This window comes from Hyperoodon ampullatus, assembly GCF_949752795.1.
Source record: "Hyperoodon ampullatus genome assembly, chromosome: 17".
Classification (NCBI taxonomy): Eukaryota; Metazoa; Chordata; class Mammalia; order Artiodactyla; family Ziphiidae; genus Hyperoodon; species Hyperoodon ampullatus.
Window position 1 is genome coordinate 41225864 of NC_136930.1, and position 26218 is coordinate 41252081.

The 26218-nt window shown below is 42.5% G+C and overlaps 1 protein-coding gene across 1 annotated transcript; it reads left to right on the plus strand.

Annotated features, from left to right (window-relative positions):
* Window positions 1-6734: 6734 nt before the first annotated feature.
* On the plus strand, window positions 6735-26218 carry ERICH5 (glutamate rich 5; the record flags this gene model as incomplete). The annotated part of the gene is made up of 2 exons (XM_079722580.1): window positions 6735-6792; window positions 25646-26218. The coding sequence occupies 2 exons, from the start codon at window positions 6735-6737 to the stop codon at window positions 25756-25758; spliced, it is 171 nt and encodes a 56-aa protein (XP_079578706.1). The 3' UTR covers window positions 25759-26218.

A 26218-nucleotide genomic window follows, 5' to 3' on the forward strand; every position in this document is an offset into this window, starting at 1 on the left:
GACAGTCAAATCCTTTGGCTCATGAAGATTTTGTAAATATTTCCACGCTTGTATTTATTAGAGTAGGTGTTGGCAAGCTTTTTCTGTAGAGAGCCAAATAGTAAAGATTTTAGGCTTTTGGGCCATATGGTCTCTTTGGCAACTACCTAACTCTGCTGATGTAGCACAAGAGCAGCCACAACATGTAAATGAATGAATTTCATTCATTGAATGAATGAGCACGGCTGTGTCCCAGTCAAACCTTATTTACAAAGTCAGGATTTGGCCTGCAGGCCATAGTTTGTTGACCCCTGTGTTAGACGATTACTATTAGTTTCATTAAAAATAGCTACTTTAAGTCACGTCATTATTCTAAAGAGATGTGTATGGAAGTACTTACAGATGAAGTGTCATGATATCTGCAACTTACTTCCAAATTGCTAAAATAAATGTAAATAAAATCCTAAAATAAATGTAGATAAACAAGTAGGTAGAGCAAATGCAGCAACATGTTAACAACTGTTGACTTTACAGTGCGGGGGTGGGTGGCGGTGGCGGCGAGGTGGGACTTCCCTGGTGGTCCAGTGGTTAAGACTCTGCGCTTCCACGGCGGGGGCCTGGGTTTGATTCCCAGTCACGGAACTAAGATCCTGCATGCCCTGCAGCGTGGCCAATAAATAAATAAGTAAAACTACAGAAAAAACAAAAAGAATATTTAAAAAAATAAAAATGAAAAACCAAGTGGGGGCCATACAGGTATTCATCGTACTATTCAACTTTTTGTGAGTTTGAAAATCTTCATACCAAAAAGTCGAGGAATTTATATGTTTCAAGAAAGGACTTTGCCATTCAGACATTATTTTATTTTTTCTGGATGCTAGTCTGTAGCATTTCAGAGTGATTTAGAAAGAATACCAACAGGTAAACGTGACAGGACAGAATTCACACAAGGCTCTCTGGTTTTCCTTCCCCAAAATCACTGCTCTAAATTTCTGAGAATTCTGCAGGCACCTGCATTTATTGTGCTTCTGGTTTTTACTTGCTGTGAGAATGAAAAGTGACAGGCTGCATTCCCTGTTAGAGCAAATACCAACAAGATCATCTGCTATTCATTGGTTCAGTACACTGGCCCATCCCCTTATTGTTAAGCAGTTAAATCTATCATATTCATTGTCATCAACTATTAACTTATTCAATGTCCAAATTAGGAAACAACCCATTAATGATTTGGAATTCTATTTGTCTAACTCAGCCTTCATATTCTTAAGGTACCCTGGACATTAAACATGCTCAGAAATAAAGCAGGGAGAGGGAGGGATTGTGAATCCAAGTGAAAAGACTCTGTAAACTCAGTGAATGTTGGTGGCCTTTCAGCTACCTAAACATACATACACTGAGACACGAATTCTGAACCCATAGAGGACAAGAGGGAATGAATGCCACCTATTCCTCCCCACCCTTTCTGCCTCCACAATAATGAAGAGTCCAAAATATTTCTCCTATACCCCTTTCTGTTCAGACTGGGAATGCTCCAGGTTGCACTGCATTAAAAATAGGGCAGAGAAACACCTTCTCCTATTTTCTTAAAAATAATTTTTCCATTCCTCAAAATGGGTTTTTGTTTTGTTTTTTTTTTTTTTGCGGTACGTGGGCCTCTCACTGTTGTGGCCTCGCCCGTTGCGGAGCACAGGCTCCAGACACGCAGGCTCAGTGGCCATGGCTCACGGGCTCAGCCACTCCGCGGCATGTGGGATCTTCCCGGACCGGGACACGAACCCGTGTCCCCTGCATTGGCAGGCAGACTCTCAACCACTGCGCCACCAGGGAAGCCCCAATATGGGTATATTTTTGTACTCTTGGATACAAAGAACCCAGAGCACTTTATTCACTATTTTACTGTGGAGGAGTGACACTTTTGGAAAGTAGAGTAGTTTTACATTTCTTAGAGTCAGTTTTTGAAATTTTAGTGTTAAATGAGATTCCTGTGTTTCTAACGGTCCACAAAAGTATGACGTTTTACATTTTATTTTTAATAATTTGAAAAGGCTAACATATACTTTTATTCTTAATAAAGCTATAATGCACAGGCTTCTTTTTTTTTCTTTTAAGTAAAATTTAATTCCGTAACACTGCATGTCATGCTGATCAGAAAATGTCTCTGATTACTTAATGGAGAAATAGATAATAAATGCAATTTTGTGACAACATCATAACATGGGTATGTCAAAGAAAAGTGATAAAAGGAGTCCTTGAAGGTAAAACAGATTTATGAACTATGCCTTCAAGATGTAACACATCAGCCTGTAAAATCACAGTATCAGTTATGATTCCGTATTATCAAGATAGAACTAAAGGAATAAGACAGGACTGGTAATTGCTAAGAATGAGTGTGGTCTGGGAGAGGGAAGGGAGAGTAAGCATTATATCTTAGTTTAGATACTTATTTTGTAAGTAATAGAAACAAGTTAGCCAGTTAAGCAGAAAAGGAATTTATGCTGTAGTTCACCAAATGAACAGGAAGGCTGGAGAGCAAGAACTGGATCTGTGTATACTGGTCATGGGGGAGGCACCGCCATTTATTAGTCACTGGTTCAGAGCACACTCTGCAAACCTCAGGACAGCATCTCAACTTTCAAAGGTGCTTTACCTTGGCTGTGCCATAAGTGAGTGCCACCCTATCATCCTATAGGTTTGGCTTCTTCTGGATGATGAGGTATATGGAAAGACTGGTAAATCACATAGAAATTAACCTATTACCTTGCTTGTCTCATAGTGAAGTGAGTTCTTTGATAAGATATGATACTGAATGTAATGTCTTGATGGATGTGTAATGGCTTGATAATACCATCCCCTAATTGATGGTGTTAGCAGAGGCATGACGGGCAGGAAAAGCAAATTTAATCCAGTGTGTATTACAGTAAAGATTCTCTACTGTCCCCAAAGAGGTCCAGTAAGTCTTCCGCAAGGAAGATCTTCAAAGTAAGGATACCATTTCAGAGGCTTACAGTTGGTTACTCTTGCTGCTGCTGGCAAATCAGGCACTCTGCCAGGAAAACCATGTTAAGTGGCGTGAGCCCATACATACCTTCTATCCTTGTCATTTTATACTTGAGCCCATTGAGCAAGCATTGGGGTGTCTCGTGAGAAAGATCTCGTAACATCCATGGGGCACCTGATTATTACCGTTCACCTGATTATAAAATGCTTCCTCTGAAAGAAATGGAAGAGACCATGACTTGACTAACAAATTATCTCTGAGGCAAAGTAAGATACCCAAGTCAACTCCTAAAACATAATTGATGGGGAAAAGGTGGGAACTTTACCTGGGCTCAATAAGCCCTGGTTTAGCACGAAAGCATTAAGAGTCAGAGAATTCCAAGTCATGTATTTATGTTTAATCTGTGAGTGATTGCATCCCTTTTTGTAACAATGGAGTTTTGAAAATTTACACTAGCTAAATAAAATGTGGCTTTCACTTAAAAAAAGAAAGAGAATCATCTGAAGTGGGAGCCTGCTATGAGCTGACTTGTGGCCCACCCCCAAAGTCCTATGTTGAAGCCCTAACCCACACAGTGGTTCAATCTGGAGACAGGGTCTTTAGGAGGTAACTCAGGTTAAATGAGGTCATAAGGGTGGAACCCTAATCTGAGAGGACTCTGGCTTTACAAGAAGAGGAAGATCTTCCCCCCTCCCCAACCCCCCATGTGAAGACACAGTGAGAAGGTTGCCATCCATAAGCTAGAAAGTAAGCTCTCACCAGAAACCACATCGGCCAGCATCTTGATCTTGGACTTCCTAGGCCCAAGAAGTATGAGAAATAAGCATCTATTGTTTAAGCCACCAAGTTTATGGTATTTTGTTATGGCAGCCCACACTGACTTCTACAGGGCCTTTTGATAACATTTATATGAGAAATAAATATTTCCCAAATCTAGGCTTATTCTGAAAGGTCCATCCACATTCCTCCTTTAAACTTCCTGGCACGAATCCTGTATTCTCAGTTCTTGACTTGGAATCCAGCCAAATCATTAGCCACTTTCAAAGTACTTCTCTTTCCTTGGGGCACAGTAACCCCAGATAGAAGGCAAGGAGAAGAATCACAGTACATATTTGTAATGTTGTGAAGCGTACTTCCTCAAAGATACCCAGTCTCCCCTTCCTACCAAGGGATTTGTGAACTGACTACTGGATGGCCAAGGCTTCATCAGGCTTGTGCTGCAGAAGGAAGAGGGAGAGGAAGATGGAGAGAGAGAAAAGAGAAGGCATCGGGAGGGGGAGGAGAAGGGAAGATGGGAATGAAGGGAGGGAGAGACCTCTAAACATGGTAATGTCCATAGCTGTGTACCCCGTGACCCATAGAGGGAAATATGACAAATTTTAGGCAATTTGAGCATCAAAATAAATAATGATGGTGTTGTGAGCTGATCGTGTCCCACCAAATTCGTATGTTGGAGTTCTAACTCCCTATACCTTATAATGTGGCTGTGTTTGAAGCTAGGGCCTTTATAGAGGTAACTAAGGTAAAATGATGTCAATCCAATATGACTGGTGTCCTTATAAGAAAAGGAGATTAGGACACAGAAACACATGTCAGGAAGACCATGTGAAGATACATGGAGAACACTGCTGTCTACCAGCCAAGGAGACAGGCCTTCAGAAGAAACCAACCCTGCTGATACCTTGATCTCAGACTTCCAGCCTGAGAACTGTGAGAAAATAGATTTCTGTTGTCTTAGTCACCCAGTCTGGTACTTTGTTATGGCAGCCCTAGCAAACTAACACAGATGATAATGTAACTCATTGACTAACATAAGAATTAATGAGTATTTATTGCTCTAAATAAATGAATAATAAATGGAGGGAAAGGGAAAGTGCTCCCTTTCAGTAGAATGTCAATAATAAATGTAGACGGAATAATGTAGAAATTAGGAAATTAGAAAAACCACCATTTGATAACCATCATAGTAGTAAGTGTTCCAAGCAAGAATATTAATGTATGCTAAAGTAGCAGATAAAAGTTTGATGAGACATGTACACACTACTACACTTTAAATAGATAACCAACAAGGACCTACTGTATAGCACAGGGAACTCTGCTCAATATTCTGTAATAACCTAAATGGAAAAAGAATTTGAAAAAGAATAGATACATGTATATGAATAACTGAGTCACTTTGCTGTACACCTGAATCTAACACAACATTGTTAATCAACTATGCTCCAATATAAAATAAAAATTAAAAAGAAAGTTTGATGAGATACAGGATACTTAGTCTTAAACTCTCTTCCCATAAATTACAAAGAGTAAAACAGTAGCTTTTCAGTGGAGAAAACTAGCAGACTAACTGCTAGGTAGTTAAGAAACCTACCTTAACTAACTGATCAAAGTTAACATCACCAGACTTCCCTGGTGGCTCAGTGGTTAAGAATCAGCCTGCCAATGCAGGGCATAGGGGTTCAATCCCTGGTCCGGGAAGATCCCACATGCCGGGAAGCAACTAAGCCCGTGCACCACAACTACTGACCCTGCGCTCTAGAGCCCACGAGCCACAACTACTGAAGCCCACGTGCCACAACTGCTGAAGGCTGCACACCCTAGAGCCCATGCTCCACAACAAGAGAAGCCCCCGCAATGAGAAGCCCGCGGACCCCAACAAAGAGTAGCCCCTGGGGCTTCCCTGGTGGCGCAGTGGTTGAGAGTCCGCCTGCCGATGCAGGGGACATGGGTTCGTGCCCCGGTCCGGGAAGATCCCACATGCCACGGAGCGGCTGGGCCCGTGAGCCGTGGCCGCTGAGCCTGCGCGTCCAGAGCCTGTGCTCCGTAACGGGAGAGGCCACAACAGTGAGAGGCCCGCGTACCGCAAAAAAAAAAAAAAAAAAAAAAAAAAAAAAAAAAAGAGTAGCCCCTGCTTGCCACAACTAGAGAAAGCCCGCACGCAGCAAAAAGTTAACATCACCAATAATAGGGCAAATTGACATCACGTGCCCCTTTATATGACTCCACAGACAACATAACGTCTGCCCATTCCAGACAAAACTGCATCACCTGAAAACAATCATGAGGAAACATCAAACTCAAACTGAGAAACTTTCTACAAAATAAATGGCCTGTTCTCAAAACAAAGAAAAAACAAAACAAAAAACGAAAGACTGACGAACTACTTTAGTTCGTTAAAGCAAACGAAAGAGAGGCAGGACACCTAAATGCAATGTGTGGTCCTGAGCTGGACAATTGACCACAGCTGAAGAGAAAGTGGATTAAATAGTATGTTATCAACGTTAAACTTCCTTGTGGTAGCAGTACTGAAGTTATGTAAGAAGACTGTCATCACAAATCTAGTCACCAATCAATAGCCACTGGCTACAATCGCCTCCTCCCCTCCCCAGCGATTTCGCGATGATTCAGATGAGCCCTCCCAGGCCTTCGCCCTCTCTCTCCCTGACATCATCCCTATCGCTGCTGAAGCCCTTTTCCTCTCTGCCTTTCCCACCCTCTCCACCTTCTCCCTACCTGGCTCCTTCCTTGTCTCTGTCCTCTTCTGCGTCCTTGCTGTCCCCACCCTGGCTCCTTCCCCCAGCGAGCGGCTCGCTTTCCTTTCCAGGCTTGCGCTCTGCAGCCGCGGGAGCGGCCGCGCGAAGTCGGAGGAACTGGTGCTGAGGCAGCGGTTCGCGCGGGATCCGGACTCGGGGACGCAAGCCCGCGCGGAGCTGGGACAGGGGGCCGCGCTCGCCCGCCGGGCGCCCTCCTGCCCGCGATGGGCTGCTCCAGCAGCGCCCTCAACAAGGCCGGCGACGGCAGCAGGCCCCGCAGCGGTGAGCAGGGGACCCCGCCCCCCCGCCCCACCCCCGCCCGAGCCTCGGCTTCGGGTCGTTTGCTCCCCGGGTGTCCGTCAGGTGCGTCTCGTGCCCACGCGGCCCGGCAGGGGGCAGCTCCTCCCTGAGGATGCGAGTGGAACCCGGAGCGGCGCTGCTGTGCCCCAGGATGCGGCGGTTCCCGTGCGCTCCGCTGCGCACGTTGCCCCCCGCGAGAGCCCAGGCGTGGGGAGACCCTGCTGGGGGGTGTGAGCGCGGAGAGTTCGCTTTAAATCCCTAACGCCGTCAGCCACAGCGTTCTCTTAAACAGAGGCGGAATTTCCTCAATTGACGATAACTGCTGTTAATCTCTTAAACGTACGAGATTTCAGATTACTCCATCAAATAGGTTACTGCACTTTTAAAGAGGTCAGATACATTTTCCTCTATCCTTGGCTTAAGTATTTCTTGACGAATATGCATGTGATAAAAAAGTGGTTTTCACTGAATCCTGTATAGAAATTCAACACGTGTTCTAAGTGTCTACTGTATAACAGCCAGGTGCTTGGCTAGATGCTGAAGGTATTCAGTGTAAGTGACCCTACTCTTGGGGGTTGAGATTGGAAAAGACAGACAACAAACAAGTTAAACAAATGATTGCAGGGAATGTTACTCTTGGGGAGGGACAAAAGTGTCCAACGGGTGGAAGGGGTTTTTCAATACTCTCAGAAAAGAATGAGTAACCTTGTTTTAAAAAACATTTTATCGCCAGTATAAATAACCATCCATATGAGTCACACTGTTTCACTTTTTTTTTTTTTTTTTTTTGTGGTACGCGGGCCTCTCACTGTTGTGGCCTCTCCCGTTGCGGAGCACAGGCTCCAGACGCGCAGGCTCAGCGGCCACGGCTCACGGGCCCAGCCGCTCCGCGGCATGTGGGATCTTTCCGGACCGGGGCACGAACCCGTGTCCTCTGCACGGGCAGGCGGACTCTCAACCACTGCGCCACCAGGGAAGCCCCCGTTTCATTTTTTATTCATGCTTTCATTGCTGTTTTAAGTTTTCGTGGATGTTGCTCTGAAAGAAATGTTAAAACGAGTGACAACCAGTTGCATAGAAAATTAAATAATACACTGCATAAATTGCTCAATGCACATCTCGAATCAATCAACAGGTGTATTTTGCTTCTGATACTCAGTTAGACAGTACTCTCTTGTAATCGGATACTACTGTATGTTCATTAGCATTTCAACTCCATGGTCTTGGAGGCCCCATAAATAATTCATTCCTGTTTCTGTAGCTCACAACTTCTTTAAATTCTGTATACAACCCTAAGCCTGTGTTTATGTGCTTTTAGATAAAAATAGTCCAAGGTTATTAAATGTCCCCTACATGCATTTACTCACTGTACCCCCAGTGCTTAACAATGCTTGGCACACGATTGTTGAATGAATTACTTCATTTAATCCTTATAACAATGCTTTCACTAAGTATGATGATCATCCCCATTTTACAGAGAAGAGTAAATAATTTGTCCAAGTTTGCGGGGCTCCTTGAGAGTCAGAGCTGGGCTTTGAACTCAGGTACTGTGATTCTAGAACTTGACCTTTTATCTGTTCTTTTCCTCCTTAAACCAGTTTGTGATAACTAGATTTAAACCTGTTTTTGTCTCAAATCACTCTGGTTCCCCATTAGGTGTGTGGTCATCCACTATGCAAACAACAAAAGAAATATAGTAAAGTATAATAGGGTATTTATTATAATTTAATAAATTTAATTTAATATGATAATAGTTTATTATAGAAATATTATAATACAGGCACATAATATATTAATATGATATAAATATAATAAATATTATCACAAGTAAAATATTTATCCCTAAGTAAGAGTCAGTAAAATATGAAGTTTATATTTGCTTCCAAGTTTAAACTAGAAATATTTGGAGGACATTTAGCCTTAGAGATATTTTCAGCAGCTACATAGATGTAGAGAAGTTTCCTGTGCCCTCCCATAGAGCTACAGATAATCTTCATATCATAAGAGATTCTTTTAAAATTCACAATATCAACCTTAGAACTCCATGAGTTAAAGCTCAAATACATCAACTAGCCTGTAGACTGGATTTCTGTTTGTACAGTTCCGCCTAATAATTTTCTGTAACTGGCTTAAGAACTGTTATACATAGTGCAGTATTAGCCTAGAAGCAAAAGCATCATAAAATAATGGCTTGGACTAGATTACCTTTAAGATCTCTTACAACTCTAAAATCCTGTAACACTAAAATATGGAGGTATAATACTTATTTTCTGGGCTCCAAAGAATCAGATAGCTACTACTGGTCAGGTAGCTGTTAGGCTGAATAGGAATAGTCCATACTATTGATCGCGTGCAGATATTTGCTCTGACCCATCAGACACCGAATCCCACTGAGCTGCTTTCCACCACCTCCAAAAGATGACTCATTAGGGAAAGAGATGTGGTGGGGAGGGCACGAGGACAAAGGTAGAGACTGGCCTCTGGTGTAAATAATTATCCAGTGCTACTCAAAGTGCAGAACAGAGCCTAGTATGTGGTAGTCACACGTAGATTTTTACTGAATGCCCTGAAATGTGTGAGGAAAGAGGCTTTTCTCTTCCAAAGGACGACTAGACAGATTGAATTTGGAATTTCTTGTGTTCATGGAAGCATGTTCTACATATTAGGACAATTTTTGTTCCTTTCAGTGCCTTGAGGAGCTGATGAATCTGAACACAGAGATTCTGTTGACTTCATAGACATTTATGGACCCAAAGGTTTCCAGGTCTTTGGCATCCGAACCTTCCTCCCTGTGCTACCAGCCCCCTGCTTCTAGGTGTGATTACTGTTCCATTCTTTCCTGATATAAATGCCATCTGTTTCTGGCAGACTTCTTCCTGAGATTTTATAGCTTAAGCACCAATGTGGACAGAGTAAACAGATGGTAATTATTGACAAATTCATTGCTAGGTTAATGTGTACATTTCCACTGACAGCTGTAATCATGTGTTTGTTCTTATCTGAACTCTCACTAGCTGCTTGGAGTCCACACTGCCTAGGTAATAGGAAGAGGGTTGAATTTCACAGTTATGTGAATTGATCTTTGTACCGTAGAAATACCTTCAGTCATCAGCAAATATTTTCACACAGTGACATTTCAGTCCTAAATAGACAAACACTTCTCCTTTGTAATTGAAGAACAAACATCATTAACATTAAAATGAGTTTTATAGGCTTTTCTGGCATACACATATTATATAAATGGGATTACTTTCATTCAAGTGCTAGAAGTCTCTGGAATGAGTCTTGTATGTCTTTGTGTCGCCTCTAGAGCTTGGCACAGAGAATGCTCAGTAAGTCTTTGTGGTGGGCTTGATTATTACATACAGCTAATTATAATGGAATATAAGAACTATGTACGTGGTTCAAAAAACTGCAAACATTTGAAAAATGCGTACAGTGAAAAGTATACCTCCCACCCTAGCCCCACCATCTGCTTAGTTCCAGTCATAGCCATGGGTAAATACTTTTATTAGGTTTTTGTTTGTTTGTTTGTTTTGTATATTGTTCCAAAGTTTCTTTATATACTGCAAATATTATTTCCCTCTCCCATCTTTATTCATAAAATATAGTGTATTATACCCATTATTCTTTACCTTGTTTTTTCAGCTAAAAATATGGAACTCTTTCTATAATCTCTCTATAATATAGAGTACTTCTTTCTCCTTTTTTACCCTTGTTTAAGAATCCATTGTGTAATTTATTTACCCAGACCGCCAGTGAGGGACATTTGATTTGTTTCCAGTCTTTTCCATTGCAAACAAGACTGCAGTGAATTCCTTTACACATACATCATTTTGAAAGTATGCAAGCATAACTGTAAGACCATTTCCCAGAAGTGGCATTACTAGGTCAAAGGGTATGCACATTTATAATTCTGAGAGCTAACTGCCTAAATGCTTTCCATAAGGGTTGTACCAAATTACACTCTCATCAACAACATAATACATCTTTTTCTAAAATTGAAGGCTTTTGACATTAGTGCAACCTCATCACAACATGAGCATGGAGCAGAAATCAGGAGACAAGGTAGGAGCACCCAGTTGGTTTCAGTTACTTTAGCTCATAATCTCATGTAATCCCCATAAGAGCCTTAAGTTTCACCAAGTACAGCTAGAAAACTGCAGCTTGGGGAGGATAAGTAACTTGCCCAAGGTCTCAGAGCTAGTAAGTGATGGACCTGGGGCTTAAGCCCAATGTGTGTGCCTCCGAAGCTCTTGTTCTTTTCACAAACTCCAGTTCCATCTGGGTCCTGTCCTGGTTCTGCTAGAACTCGTCATGTGGATGTCCACGAAGGAGAAATGCAATCCATATCTCTTGAGGGGGTGGTTGGGTAAATGAATGGACTGATGGAGATGGGGATTCAGGGGGATGAGAGTACTACTGAGAAAAGCAGAGGAAGAGTAGGCATCAGGACCCATGGACTAACAAAGACTGGAAGGTAACATTGGCCGAGATGGACTTGAGAAGACAGGGTTGGGTTGTGAAGAGACTCTCCTAGTCATGCAGGAAAAGATCAACACAGCAAAACAAAGCTTTATTGTGTTCTATGAAATCATTCTTCTGTAAGATTGCCACATGTCCCAGCTCACATGTACACTTTCACTCTTTCCCTTTTGTGTTAATGTTTTACAACATCAAGTTTAAAATAAAAAACTAACACTCGTGAGGGTTCCTGAAAGGCTCACCAAAACTGATGAAAAAAAACGTCAAACTTGGCCAGGCTTCGAATCCCGGTGTATATAGGTGTAGGTAGTACAGGTAATGATTTTGTGTTTTTAAAGCGAAATATCAGAATATAGCTCTCCAAGTGAGTGCTAATGTCAGGGAAGTATCATGATGGCCTCAGAAGCTTCCTTACTGAACCGGAGCTGTTGCTGTTGTTCACATTCCTTAAATCCTTCCTTGGGAATTGCCATCAGGTGCTAGAATTCATTCTTTGTGTGTATTCAAGGGTGTCAGAGCTTCATCCCTTTAAGGGAAAAAATCCAAACCAAAAAATCCAATCCAAACCACAAAACCTCACATTGTTTTTAACAGCTAAAACGCCATAGGCATTACGCTTTATGAAGGTGGGTGAAATAAGCCAGGTGGTGCTAGCATACTCAGAAACAAGGGTGGTCATTGGAGATGGAGAAAAGAAAGGGCAACCTGTGTCATGGGGTCAAGTTCAGCTGACACCATTTTCTTCTCCGTGGAAGGGCCCAAGGGGTCCCCAGGACTACTGGACTGGGCTCTGGTGACATGGTGACTGTGTGGCCGTAGCCCCACATCCAAGACAGATGACCCTCTTTTCTCAGATGACACAATCAACAGTCCTTGGCCTCTCCTCCAGCCTGGCTTTTCTAATAAGACAAAAGCCCCCAAGGCCTGATAACATGCTCTTTATTCATACCAAACACTTCTCAACTTTCAAATCTGTATGGCTTTACTTGCTTTGAGATGAGCAGATTTATATTAGGCCCGTTTAGATAAGTGACAGGTCCAAATGAACATTAAGTAGAAGAGGCAAGATGTAAAAAGATGCAAGAAGCATCATGACATCTCTGCCCTATCTATATATTTTCCAGGTCACCGAAAGTCACATTTCATTTATATACAATTTACTCTATGGCCATGACAGTATAATTCAAAGTGGACATCAAAATAGCACCAATTAACATCATGTAAGACGGATAAGTATAAAATGAACTTGACTTCATAGGCTAAAGATTGAAATGACTCTTGGTCAAGACGCTGCTCAACAAGCCTTCTCTACGACCTGAGCCCCCAGCCTCGTCCTGCTCCTTTGTGGCTGTTCCAGATTCCTCTCCCCCAGGTCCCCCCATGCCAGGCCCCTGGGGGTCAGTGATAGACCTGCTTCCTCTTCACTAGGCCCTTGCGATCTGCTTCCTTCCCCTACAGTCATAAGGATGTACCATCAAATCAAGTATTTTTTTTTCCTATCAATTAATTGTCTGCTCCTTTCACCAGGACACTCATTCGGGGACAATACTTTTTCAAGCCTGTAATGTGTTTGTCTTTATACTCCGTGAAAAGGCCCTTTCTGCTTTCTCCAACAAGCAGCTTTTCTTTAAAACCTAGTCCTAAAGGGTCCCTGCAGGATGAGAACATTCCACCCTTTGCAGATAGTCCTGCTTCATCTATCTTAGCCTTGCCCAGCTAATGCTGCTCTAGTCTATTCTTGGTGACAGAAATACATTTGTCCCTGTGTTGTATGTATCAGAGTTCCCAGCCTGTGAGCATGGGATCCAGTGTGCCAGCCTTCCTCCCAGCCTCTAGGGAGGCAGGGTCGGGATGGTCCGAGCCCTCTGGGTACAGCTTTCTCCGTGTGCCCCGTGTGCTGCACAAATACCATATTCTATGTGTGCTGTGACATTAAAGAGATGGGAAGCCCTGGGCTAGGCCTTCAACTGCTCTATTGCTTTCACGAGTAGTTTCTCTTACTGAGAGAGAACATTTGCCGTAAGCCATCCCAGTGAGGACCCCTGTTGAAATGTCCTCCCCAAACCGCCCTCCTTGTGTCTTTCTCACTGTCATTGGTAATGATAAGGAACTTTTTTCCCCTCCTTATTCTTATCCTTTTCCATTTTCCTAAGACTGATAGGAACCGCATAGTTTCCTTTGGCTAATTTCCTTTTCCTTTGTTTGCCCTGGAGTAGCCTCTACAGACTAGATGTTTTTTTGTTTTTCTTTAATTTATTTTTATTTTTGGTTACATTGGGTCTTCGTTGCTGCGCTCAGCTTTCTCTAGTTGCGGTGAGCGGGGGCTACTCTTCGTTGTGGTGCGTGGGTTTCTCATTGCAGTGGCTTCTCTTGTTGCAGAGCACGGGCTCTAGGCACGCCGGCTTCAATAATTGTGGCACGTGGGCTCAGTAGTTGTGGCTCGCGGGCTCTAGAGCGCCGGCTCAGTAGTTGTGGCGCACGGGCTTAGTTGCTCTGCGACATGTGGGATCTTCCCGGAGCAGGGCTCGAACCCGTGTCCCCTGCATTGGCAGGCAGATTCATAACCACTGCACCACCAGGGAAGTGTTCTATGAACTAGATGGTTATGAGAGGCTATAATCACCTGTACACCTTTAATTAGTGTGTGTGTGTTTGTGTGAGAGAGAGAAAGAGAGCGGTGGGGGGCACATGTGAGAGCGAGAATTTCAACATACTAAGAGACAGTATAGAGTTCCAATTTAAAATGTGGGTCTGGAGTTGACTGTCTGGGTCTAAATCCTGGTTCAGGATCATTTATTAGTTGTGTGACTTTGAGCCACTCAACCTCTTTATGCCTCAGTGATGTCATCTGTAAAATAGGATTAACAGTAGTTCCTATTTCATAGAGTTGTTCTGAGGAATAAATGAGTTAATATTATAGTGTACCTGGAATGGAACCTAAATATTGCCTACACCAGGGACTGGCAAACTGGCCTGATGGCCAAACCAGCCCACCACCTGTTTTTGTAAATAAAGTTTTATTGTAACACAGACATGCCCATTCACTTACACATCGTCTAAGGCTGCTTTCTCACTACGATGACAGATGACAGAGGTGAGTAGTTGCAATAATGACCCTATGCCTGGCAAAGCTGAAAATATTTACTATCTGTCAGTCCCTTTACAGAAAAAAATTTGCTGACCCCTGGCTTAGAATATTGTCTAGTAAGTCCTCAATAAAAATGATAAATTAATATCAATTTTAGTAAATCTCAATTTTTATTGCTTTTCCAAGATCAAGTTTTGTTTTTTCCCTCAAGATCAAGGTCTAGATCTGAATCTGTTGATTTTCTGACCTTTTTTTCTTTTTAGTAAATGTGTTAAAGGAAAGTGACAAAAATACTGTCAGTAATAGCACAAGTGGTACAAAAATATTCAAAAATCACAAAAATGGTTATGTGAATGGCCCAAGTTTTATGAACATTTTTCTAAGGCTTCTAGAGCTTATTTTGCTAGGTTACTTGCTCTTGTACTTTTGCTACTATAATTTTTTAAAAATAGACGATTTTAGAATTGTTTTAGATTTACAGAAAAATTATGAAGATAGTACAGAAAGTTCCCATATAGTCCACATCCACTTTCCCCTATTATTAACATCTTACATTAGTAGGGTACATTTGTCACAAGAAATGGACCAAGCTTGATACATTATTATGAACCAAAGTCCATACTTTATTTATTTTTAAATTTACTTAATTTATTAATTTGTTTATTTTTTGGCTGCATTGGGTCTTCCTTGCTGTGCGTGGGCTTTCTCTAGCTGCGGTGAGAAGGCTTCTCATTGCAGTGGCTTCTCTTGTTGTGACACACTGGCTTAGTTGCTCTGCAGCATGTGGGATCTTCCCGGACCAGGGCTCGAACCTGTGTCCCTGCATTGGCAGGCAGACTCTCAACCACTGCGCCACCAGGGAAGCCCTCCTTCACTTCCCTTAATGTGATCTGTACTAACCATGACAGCAAAGTCATCTGAATCGCATGTGGATCCCTAACGTGAGAGAGCAGTAGCAGCGGTCAGCTGAAAGGCCTGGGTTCACAATCCTACTTGGTCTGCCTGCTGCTTTTTCTGGGGGCTCTCAGGGTACACTAACAACCCAGACTTGAGGTCCAAATGTCTGCTGTGACTCTGACTGCCCTGTTGCAAAATTTAAATATTCCATCCCAGCCACAGACTTGCTAACTGGTAATGGGAATACTCCCTTCTTGAGCACAGACACCTGCTCTTGGCCACAGGCACCTTTGTACTCTGCACCGTGATGGAGTGAGGCACAGACACAGTGGCTGAGCCGGGAGAACAGCCACCAATATGAGCATCGGTGGAGCCGCCTGCTCACAGCTCTTAGAGAGCAAGGCACAGCAAGTATTAACCTTCATTTCAGATGAGAAATTAGAAGACCTCTTTGTCCTGACCTAGCCAAGGTGGAGGCTTAGCAAACCCAGCCAGTTCTGGGACATGAGGAAGCTTGAGAAAAATCTTGCTTCCCAGTATGGAGCTCACTTAGATCAGCTCTGGCCCTTTCTTCATTGCTGAAGCAATATACTCACCTCATCTCTTGTGCTGCCGTGGCATGCTAGCATGAGGACAGAGACCATACCCAATGTTTAAAGATGGGCAGCAATGCCTGCGGAGAACACGGGACACCCACACCCATCAGTTCTGTGTGTTTGTCATCCGCTTTAGTCTCCCCTAACTAATCCCATCATGCCTTTCCCTGATAAACCCAGAGTGCTGCCATAGATAAGCTAACTATCTGGGGATCTTATTAAAAATACTGATTTTGGGGGCTTCCCTGGTGGCACAGTGGTTGGGAGTCTGCCTGCCGATGCAGGGGACACGGGTTCGTGCCCCGGTCTGGGAAGATCCCACATGCCGCGGAGCGGCTGGGCCCGTGAGCCATGGTCGCTGAGCCTGCGCGTCCGGAGCCTGTGCTCCACAACGGGAGAGGCCACAACAGAGAGAGGCTCGCGTATTGCAAAAAAAAAAAAATACTGATTTTGGTTCAGTGGATCTGGGCTTGGGCCTGTGAGTTAGCACTAAAACAAAAATCAAAAACCTCCCAGGTAATACTGATGGTACAGGTCCTGGAACCACAATTTGCTTTAAAGCACCTAAATCTTCAAAGTAGGATCACACTTCCTTTGGCTCACATCTGAGCTCTGCTACTCCGAACTGTGCACCCTTCCTGGATAAATGTTCTTAATCTTTCTGTGCTGTATTTCCTCAACTATATAATGGAGATAATAATGGACTTACCTTGTGGAGTTGTTGGGAAGATTGAATGAGATAATCCCTATAAAGCTCTAGGCACAGTGCCTCAATAAATGTTAGCCACTCTTGTTCCTAGTGAAGCATCATGGGCGAGGCCTGTTTAGGTTGGTGAAGTGTCACAATTTATACATATCAGAGACATAATCTTCACTTTCTCTTTTTCCTTGTTCACTGACGAGTCTTTGATTTTGTAGACTGGATTTCTGCTCAAATGTTGGATTCCCATGTGCCAATAATGACCATCAATCAATGAAACTTGCCTTTTTTAGTACAAATACTGTTGATAATTTTTAAAATGTTTTATGCAATCACTGTAAAATACCTTTTTTGAAATAAGAGTTTATCTTATGGGAGTCTAGAAGAAACCAAAGAAAACGAAACTAGAAAATCATATCTGAAGGTGGTGACTATTTGTCATGTTTGATGACTGGCTCTGTAGCTCTTCCATGTCAGCCTCTCCCCTAGGCAGAAGCCCCCCATCTCCATGTGTACTTATCAAGTATTCCAGAAGTATCTTTCCAACTACATGTTCTTGTTACTCTGTAATTAAGTTTCAAAATTAGATTTACCTTCAAACTTTATTGCATTTACCTTGTGATATAAAAACTAGTTTTAGGGACTTCCCTGGTGGCGCAGTGGTTGGGAATCCACCTGCCAATGCAGGGGGCACTGGTTCGATCCTTGGTCTGGGAAGATCCCACATGCCGCAGAGCAGCTAAGCCCATGTGGCACAACTACTGAGCCTGAGCTCTAGAGCCTGCGAGTCACAACTACTGAGCTTGTGCGCCACAGTTACTGAATCCTCTGCGCGCCTAGAGCCCGTGCTCCACAACAAGAGAAGCCACCGCAATGAGAAGCCCGTGGACCACAGCAAAGAGTAACCCACTACCTAGAAATGGTGGCAGCAAGGGAAAATACCAGGATGCCCTTTCTCATTGATTCTCTAGAAAACTCAGCAGACAATCCAGTGAGGTCTTTGGGATGGCTGATATGCCCTAGCCATGGATTAGGAAATATTGACCTCAAGTTTTTCTCCTTGCTGGGTAGAAACTTTTCATGTTTGATTGGGGTAATGAACTGAGTAGAAAAGCTTCCACCATAATGTGAATTTCAGGTATGTTAGTTCTGGTTCTAATCCCTTCTGTAATGTTGCCTAGTATTTAACTTCTTTGTGTGCCTATCACAATGGTGCTTGCAACAAGGGTTCTGTTATTTCAGCTGTCACAACAAATTTGTGCAGGGATCAACTTACAACAGAATCAAGAGAGATAATGAGCACCAAAGGATTAGGCCCAGAGCAGTGTATGATTTGATAAAATGTAGGGTTCAGAAAACAGTCACATCCTTAAACAACTTCGGGTGTGGAAACAATGCATCTGTCCACAATATTTATTACATAATAATACAGATTAGGCATAAAATGTCTCCTGTTTTTGAACAAAAGATCTCACTGCTTTTCAAGTTAGAGTGCTAGAAGAAATGATGTACAACCTTCTTCCATCTCAAGGAGTTATCCTGGGATTCACAAAACCATGTGGACAGAGTGTGGAGACCCTTGGGTAAGAGGTCGTGCGTAGGTACCAAGCTGTGCTTAATAAGGGATGTAGCTATTGTTTGAATTTCCATGCAGACAGTAAAGTCTAGGATGGCGAGGACCAGATCTTCCTTGTTAACTGCTGTGACCCTTGTGCTTAGCCCAGAGCGGGCATATAGTAGGCACTTGATCAATACTTGATGAATAAATGAATTAAAGCCAACAAACAGAATGAAACATATTTGTTTATATAAAAGCTAACAGTGGCCTTTATTAATGACAGTCAAGTCCGGTCAAATCATAGCTGACATGAATACTACTTCACTCTCTATCAACAACCATGATTTAAAACTTACCATTAGTAACAACAGAATTTTAAAGGTCAACAGTGACAACTTTACAGTGTTTAGGGGACTGTTTATCCAACTCTTTTTTTTTTTTTTTGCGGCACACGGGCCTCTCACTGTTGTGGCCTCTCCCCTTGCAGAGCACAGGCTCCGGATGTGCAGGCTCAGCGGCCATGGCTCACGGGCCCAGCCGCTCCGCAGCATGTGGGATCTTCCCGGACCGGGACACGAACCCGTGTCCCCTGCATCGGTGGGCGGACTCTCAACCACTGCGCCACCAGGGAAGCCCTATCTAAGCTCTTTAATGTTGCAGTTCATTCTTTCTGCTGCTAAATTAGCTCTAATTTATTGGCAGGGCTACTGCTAACCCACAGAGGGCTTTTATGAAATCAGAAAAAGCCGCCCTTCCCACCCCTGATGCATGCAACCTTGCTGGTGCACACAGGCTGGAGTTCATCTCTCCCTTGCCCCTTCAGCGGGACACACCCCCTGCATTGAGAAACCTGCAGAGCCGTTTGCTGCGTCCCTGTTTACTGAGTACCTTCTCATGTCACATACCATGTTGAGTAATTACACACATATCACCTCAGAATTATCAATGATCCTAACCAGCCTGAAAGGCAAAGATAATATCCCCATTTGACAGATAAGGAAACTGAGGTCCAGAGAGTTTCGTAACTTGTCTGGATTGCACAGTTAAGTAGATGATGGGATGAGGAGTCACACTGAACATCAGAACAGTCTGGAATGCCCTGCTCCAGCTGAAGAGGAAGGAGCCCAGATGGATCCCCAAATTGTACTTCCCTCAGCAGCTGGGGATAAAAACATTCCGAAGCATAAGAAAGGAAGTTTTGTGGTCACTGTAGTCTTTAGTATTGTGCTCTCTGAGAGAGGGTTTGAAACAACCATTTGTTTTCCAACCCTTTTCATGTATTGACTCTGATCTTTCTTTTTTTCTGAATAGGCTCAGAGAAAGGTACCAGTATTAGGATGAATGGAATTACCTTACCTTTCTGTGTGTCCACCACGGTCTCTTCCTTGCTAGGGCTGGCAGGTGAAGTGTAATGCTTTCCATGGCTAGCTTGCTTGGCGTTCAGGGGGTGCCAGTCGCTGTGCTGGTGTTTTCCAGGTATTAACTCGTGTAATCCTCATAACAGCTCGACCGCTCCTCTTCCCACTCTACAGGTGATGAAACTGAGGCACAAAGAGGTTTAACAAGGCTCGTAAGTGGAAGAATGAGGATTCAAACCTAGTACATTGGAGGTGTCATTTTCAAGATCATAAGATCTCTGTCCTCCCTTTTAGAGCAGATTACTCTCTTCTATCACATAGGAAAAAGAACTACTGAGTGACTAGTGAGGACTTATTAACCCCCAAATACATTTATTTCAAAATTCAGAGTGCAGTTAATCAACATGAATTACAAAATGAGTGTGTCACTACACTTTTCGCACTTTCTCTAATTTTTGGTGATCATTTTAAAGATGTTTTAGCTTTTGGAGCTACCTCAGAAAAATGTTAGAGACAGTGACTTCTCTTGTAATATTTCCCAGCTTGGTTGACTATTTTCAGGTTGCAGTATAAGAATATTATATGTTGAGGACATTTCCCTACTTCACGTATGCCAGTAAGATTAGAAAAAGTATATAAGAATGAAAATCGGGCTTCCCTGGTGGCGCAGTGGTTGAGAGTCCGCCTGCCGATGCAGGGGGACATGGGTTCGTGCCCCGGTCCAGGAGGATCCCGCGTGCCGCGGAGCGGCTGGGCCCATGAGCCATGGCCGCTGGGCCTGCGCGTCCGGAGCCTGTGCTCCGCAACGGGAGAGGCCACAACAGTGAGAGGCCCGCGTACCACAAAAAAAAAAAAAAAAAAAAAAAAGAATGAAAATCCATACTGTGATCATGGGCATCAATGTTCTAGTTATGGCAAAAATGGATAGATCCTTTGGAAACTTAAGACACCATTTGTGTATAAATAAATTTTCACAAAGCTTTTGGGGAAAAAAACTTGACTTAGCCTGATAGCATAATATATTTTTTCAAAATATAAAATTGAGTGGCTATGATTTGGGTGTGTCAACACATTTTTTCCTTCAAGCTTTCTGCTCTAGAAGAATGATGACAGTAGAATGCACCCACAGCTGGCACAGCTGGATGAAAATCGTTCGTCTCATTTAACTGACAGTACTGATCACTGTAATAACTATTTTACCAGAAAATATAATTTGGCAGACATCTGTGATTAGCATAATAATACATTTCCTTGTCAATTCCCTAAGGCAGCCATCTCCTAAACATCCTTTGTGTGGTATCTAAATGAATTATCTTGTCATAATGAATTTCTTTATAGACCTGAGAAATTGCTTCTGTTAAGTTGCCTTCTGTGCTGTTAATTTGAAGGCTTCGTGCATAATGAGGCTGGAGGGGGAGGCGAAGGCTAGCCCTCCTCCCAGCTCTGGACCCCAGGCCCACAGCCTGTGTCCTATGCCTCACAAAATCCTCTCTGAACTCTGCTTCTCCAGCTTCAGGCTCTAATTCCTTTCCACTGGGGGATTCAAACACAGTTGCAGAGGAAGGGTGGGAGACTATTTGATGTGAATAAATGTATTAAAAAGAGAAACAATTGGCAGTGAAATGAAGTAATGAGAATACATAAACTAAGGACGTGATGATCCATGACAGTTACTAACTCAGGGGAAAAACAAAAAAAAATGTTTACACAAGTAATAGTTTACTACAGGGCTCAGTTCTTCGTAGCAGACATATTCATTATGTGTACCTATAACTGAATATCGATATAACCCAAATTACAACATGATTACAATTGTTTTTTATTTTTAAAAAATATTTATTTATTCATGTATTTGGCTGCATCGGGTCTTAGTTGCGGCACGTGGGATCTTTGTTGTGGCATGCGGGATATTCCATTGCAGCGTGCAGGCTCCAGAATGCACAGGCTAAGTTGCCCCACGGCATGTGGGATCTTAGTCCCCGGAGCAGGGATCAAACCCGTGTCCCCTGCATTGGAAGGCAGATTTTTAACCACTGGACCATCTGGGAAGTCTCATGATTACTATCTTAAATCATTACTAATATGCAATTACTGAATTGAAAGGAAATGTGAACGTGTAATGGGAGAGGGTGAAGGATGATGGAGGTGCGGAAAAAAAGAGCTAAGTCTTTATTTTCCATAGTGGGAGTTAGTTGAAATGCCCAAACTAAAAAATAATGAAGTAGCAATTCACTTAGAGATATAGGAAAAAAAAGTCTCCCTCCCAGACAGCTAAATTTGACCCTAGAGAAGGGGAAAAGAGAGAGGAGACCTGAGTCTTAGTTGTATATCTTAACTTACATTAAATAAGCAGGTAACTCTTTAAACTATATACATATATAACTGGGGTCAGGGGTAACTTAGGGAAAAAAAGAACAAGATGGAAAATTATCTTTGGGGGAAAAAAAGGTAGAAGAGGAAATATATCACCTAGAGGCCCATTTTAACATGCTGGTTTATTTTCTTCCAGTATCTCCCCCTCTGTTTGCTTTTCCTGTCTTTCTCCTTTCCAATGATCAACACTGCTATAATCATACTGTATATAAAATTGATAGCTAACTTATTGAGCACATAATTGCATAGCAGACCTTGTGCTAATATACACTTTATATCCATTATTTTATTTGATTAACCCAACTGGGAGTGCTGTTTTTTTAACTTATTATATAATAATTATTTTATTATTTTAGCATATGGTCTTCATAATCATCTTTTTCATGGTACAATAATATTGCACCCAATGGATGATTGATCTTTCCCCCAAATTATTAGACTTTTAAGTTGTTTTCCAGATTTTGCTGTTATAAAGAATACTGGGATGATATACTTTCCCCCAGAGCATTTCCCTGAACTTTATGCTTTTAGGGTAAATTTCCAGAAGTAGGATCACTGGGTCAAAGAGTATAAACATGTTGCCACGTTGCTTTCTTAAACTGTCCAGAGGGCACTTGTGCATTCATTGTTTAATGTGATATGATGCCTCTTGCAACTCTGACGTAGGTAGGAGACACAGATTCACTGCCATCTTATAGATATGATTATTGGGAGCTAAGTTCCCAAGGTCACACAGTTGGCGGAAGAGCCAGAATCAAAATGCATGTTTCCCAACTCTCTCCTGATTTCTCTTCTAACCAAGACCCCCAGATGAAATGAAACTCAGGCTGGACTGTGCCTGCCACTTTCTCTCCCAGACATCTTAGTTTTGACCTAGTGGGGCTTCTCTGTCATGGGACCCTTTCCTTTCACTGAGGGCCATTCTGCTTTAGGGGGAAGGTAAGACCTCTCTAGCAGCCCAAGGACCACTTCTTGGGCTATAAAATCTTCTACGAAGCCTAAGGAGGAGAAAGGGTGGGGCAGAGGAAAGAGCATGAGGAAACAAAGGGAACTAAATTAGAATATGGAACTGGAGTCATGAGAAGGTGCACAAGGAACAAACAGGAAAAAACCCTGTGATTTGGGGGAACCTTCATGCTTAAGACTAGGTATTTGAGCTGAAAACACTAAAGAGATTTGACTTAGGGCATGTTAGGGTCATGGTATGGCCTCTCTGTACTCAACTGTATTGTACCCAGGACTGTCTTGAACTGTTAAATCTACTTCTTGATAGCAATACGCTTTCTCAGGATAGAAACTAAACAATAATTTGTATTTTTTCTTTTCAAATGAATGATAAAAAGTAACTTCAAATATGTATTTTTCAACCACAGAAGAAAGTGAGTCCTGCTTTGTCCAACCAAAACCACGTACACTGGGAAGAGAATCTACTTTATTTGGCAAGGCACAAGAGGAAAGCCTTCCTCAACTAGAAAAGCTCAAGATTTCAGCCGTGTCTACAGCTAATGGTGTTAAATCCCTCCATGAACAGCCCCTGGCAAAGGATGCTGCAGACCCACCAGGATCCGCAGAGGAAACTCAGCCTCTTAAGGGACTGAAGGAGTCTGGGTCACCTCAGCCAGGTGGCAAAGATGATACTCCAGGAGCAGGAGAAAAGAAGAAGGACGTGGAAGCCGTGACAGAGGCTCAGCCTTTTAAAGGAAACGCTGAGACCGAAGCTTTAGGAGCAGAAGCCAAGAGTCAACCTTCGAGGACAGCGGGAGAGAGGGACTCTCCTGGAGCAGTGGAAGGTACTGAGAATCCACAAGCTGCCGGAGAGATGACACCCCTAGGAACAGCTGAGAAAATTCCACCTCTGGAAGCAGCTAGAGAGCCACAATCTCAAGAAGCTATGGGGACGGATGAACAGTCCCAACTCCCAGAAACAGTTCCCAAGGAGATGGAATCTCCAGAAATATTGGATGGAAGTCAGCTTGTGGAAACAGCTGAAAAGCAGCAACTTCAAGCAACACTGGGAGAGGATGAGCAGTCCCAACTTCTAGAGATGATTCCCAGAGAGAATGGGACACCAGAAGGATCAGACAGAAGTCAGCTTGTGAAAACAGCTGTCAAGGATGATTCGCTCCATAAAACTCCTGAAGGTCCAGGAAACATGGAGCAGATCCAACCTGAAAGAATAGTTGGAAACATGGAACATCCAGCAGGAATTCTAGAGACAGGGGCAAATGTGGAAACGGTCAGGAATATTCATGCTAACGAAGAGGACCAACACGTTGAAGGTAAAAGTCATGCTGTCACAGATGCAGGTGGTTTAGGTGTGCTCCATAAAAGATCACCTCTGGGGGATGGGATTGGCTGACACAGTCCCTCTAGTCTCTGTTTCAGTGGTTGAAGTTCATTTGACCCAAACCAAAAAGGATTCTGTACTTGAAAAACAGGCATTTGACTTTCTGGCACAAATTTTCTAAAGCATAGTCTGTGTCCAGATTTGTAACCTAGAGCTTCATTGTTGAATAAAATGGAATATTGAAGGAATGTTAAATTTCTGAATTTTTCCAAGTTCACTCTTCATCACGCCCCATGTATGGCATGAGGATACAAATTAAAGATGGTCAGTGGAGGAACTGACTTTTTAATGAAAGAACACACAAATAATGCCTCTTAGAGTGTCATTTTCATCTTTGCACTCTTACCCTTAGAAAATTACTGTCAGCCTGCTCCTGTCCTCCTATAGTCTTTTTATCTTTATTAGAAGACTAGAGAAATGTACTACATCTTAGCAAATGGTGTTTTTTAAAAATGTATTTTACCAGTATAAAGCAAATGGTATCTATACTGTTCTTTATTGGAGTTATAATAAAAATAATTCTTCTAGAGCAGGATTTACATTTTGGTAAATTTTGGCTTCACCCTACAGTATAATTAAGTGAAACATTCATCTGTTTTTTAATTCTCTCATTAGTTAATGCAGCAGTTTTTGAGTGTCTAATCATTTGCTAGCTGCAGGAATAAGGGATAGTCCCTGTTCTCAAGGGGCTCACAATCTAGCGGGGAGAAGGCAGAATTTAAACAAAATACTACAGTCTACCGAGGTTAAGTGCTTTAGTGAAGGTATATAAAAGTGCTCTGGGAATAACAAGGGAGAAGCAAGTAAAGGTATATATTTGTTAGATCAGGGTTGGCAAACTCAAGTCTTTAGGGCCTAGGATAATGACAGTGGTTGAAGTGAGGGGCACATGTAATGCTGTGGGAAGCCCCGGGCACCTTGGTGAACAGGAGCACAATCCTATCAAAAGAGGCAGCTGCTTCTGGGCTCCACTCAAAGCACGGGGACCCGTGTTGCCCAAAGTGACTTCTTAGGGAAAAATTTGTATGTGCAATGGCCAGGCTTTTAAATGTTTAAGCTCTTTAAAAGTTCAATGATTGTTTTCTTTAAACACCAGAATGACCAAACAAGACGCTTTCTGGGCACCCATAGAACACATTTTGAATTAAATATAAATGGAACTTTCTATTTGTAATATGTTCTTCTGGCTTTCTTGGGTAATTCTGCATCCTGATTTTATATAAGAAAATGCCAAGACTCGGAAATGGTAAGTGACATGGGCCAGTCCGAGGATCTGAGAGACCCAGGGCAATTGCCTTTCTTGATACCACCAGAGAAACTTACTCTCTAGACCTAAAGAGCAAGAGCTGCCCCCCTTGGAAACCAGCTGCGGAGCACTTTGTTGCTAATGCTAAACAAGTATCTCTTAATATCACCTTTGGTTATTTTTCCAGGTGAAACAGGAGAAAAGGTTGAAACAGAGATGGAGAATGAGAAAGTAAGTGAAGGGGCTGAAACAAAAGAAGAAGAAACAGGAGAAGCTGTGGATCTTTCAGCAGCCCCGTAGATAGGTATGGTGTTGGAAGGGTGAACGGACACAGCGTATCATAACAGAGAAGACAGAAAGCGGCAGTGAAGTTTGTGGTTACAGATCTTTCAACATCGACATGTTTTATAAAAGGAGTGTGGTTATCATGTTCTTGATTACATTGTTCCATAAAACTGCTAAGCTGTGAACAGTTTTTCTAGCTACTTACAATTCAAAACTACAAAAAAAAAAAAAAAGAGAGAAAAAGAAAACTACAATAGCCAGAGCCAATACCAACTAGGGTATATGTTCGTTGAAGAGTGTGAGGGTGTTTTCTTCACTGTGGCAATGGGTCCATTCAGTGTAGAAAATGAGACCGTAAAAGAAAGTATAAACCTTTAAGTATAGGTGGCTGGAGAAAGGAGTTAGCAGATTTTAGGGAGCTCATGATAATAAAGTCATACAGTTGGAATTAGGATAGAGTAAGAATGATGAACAA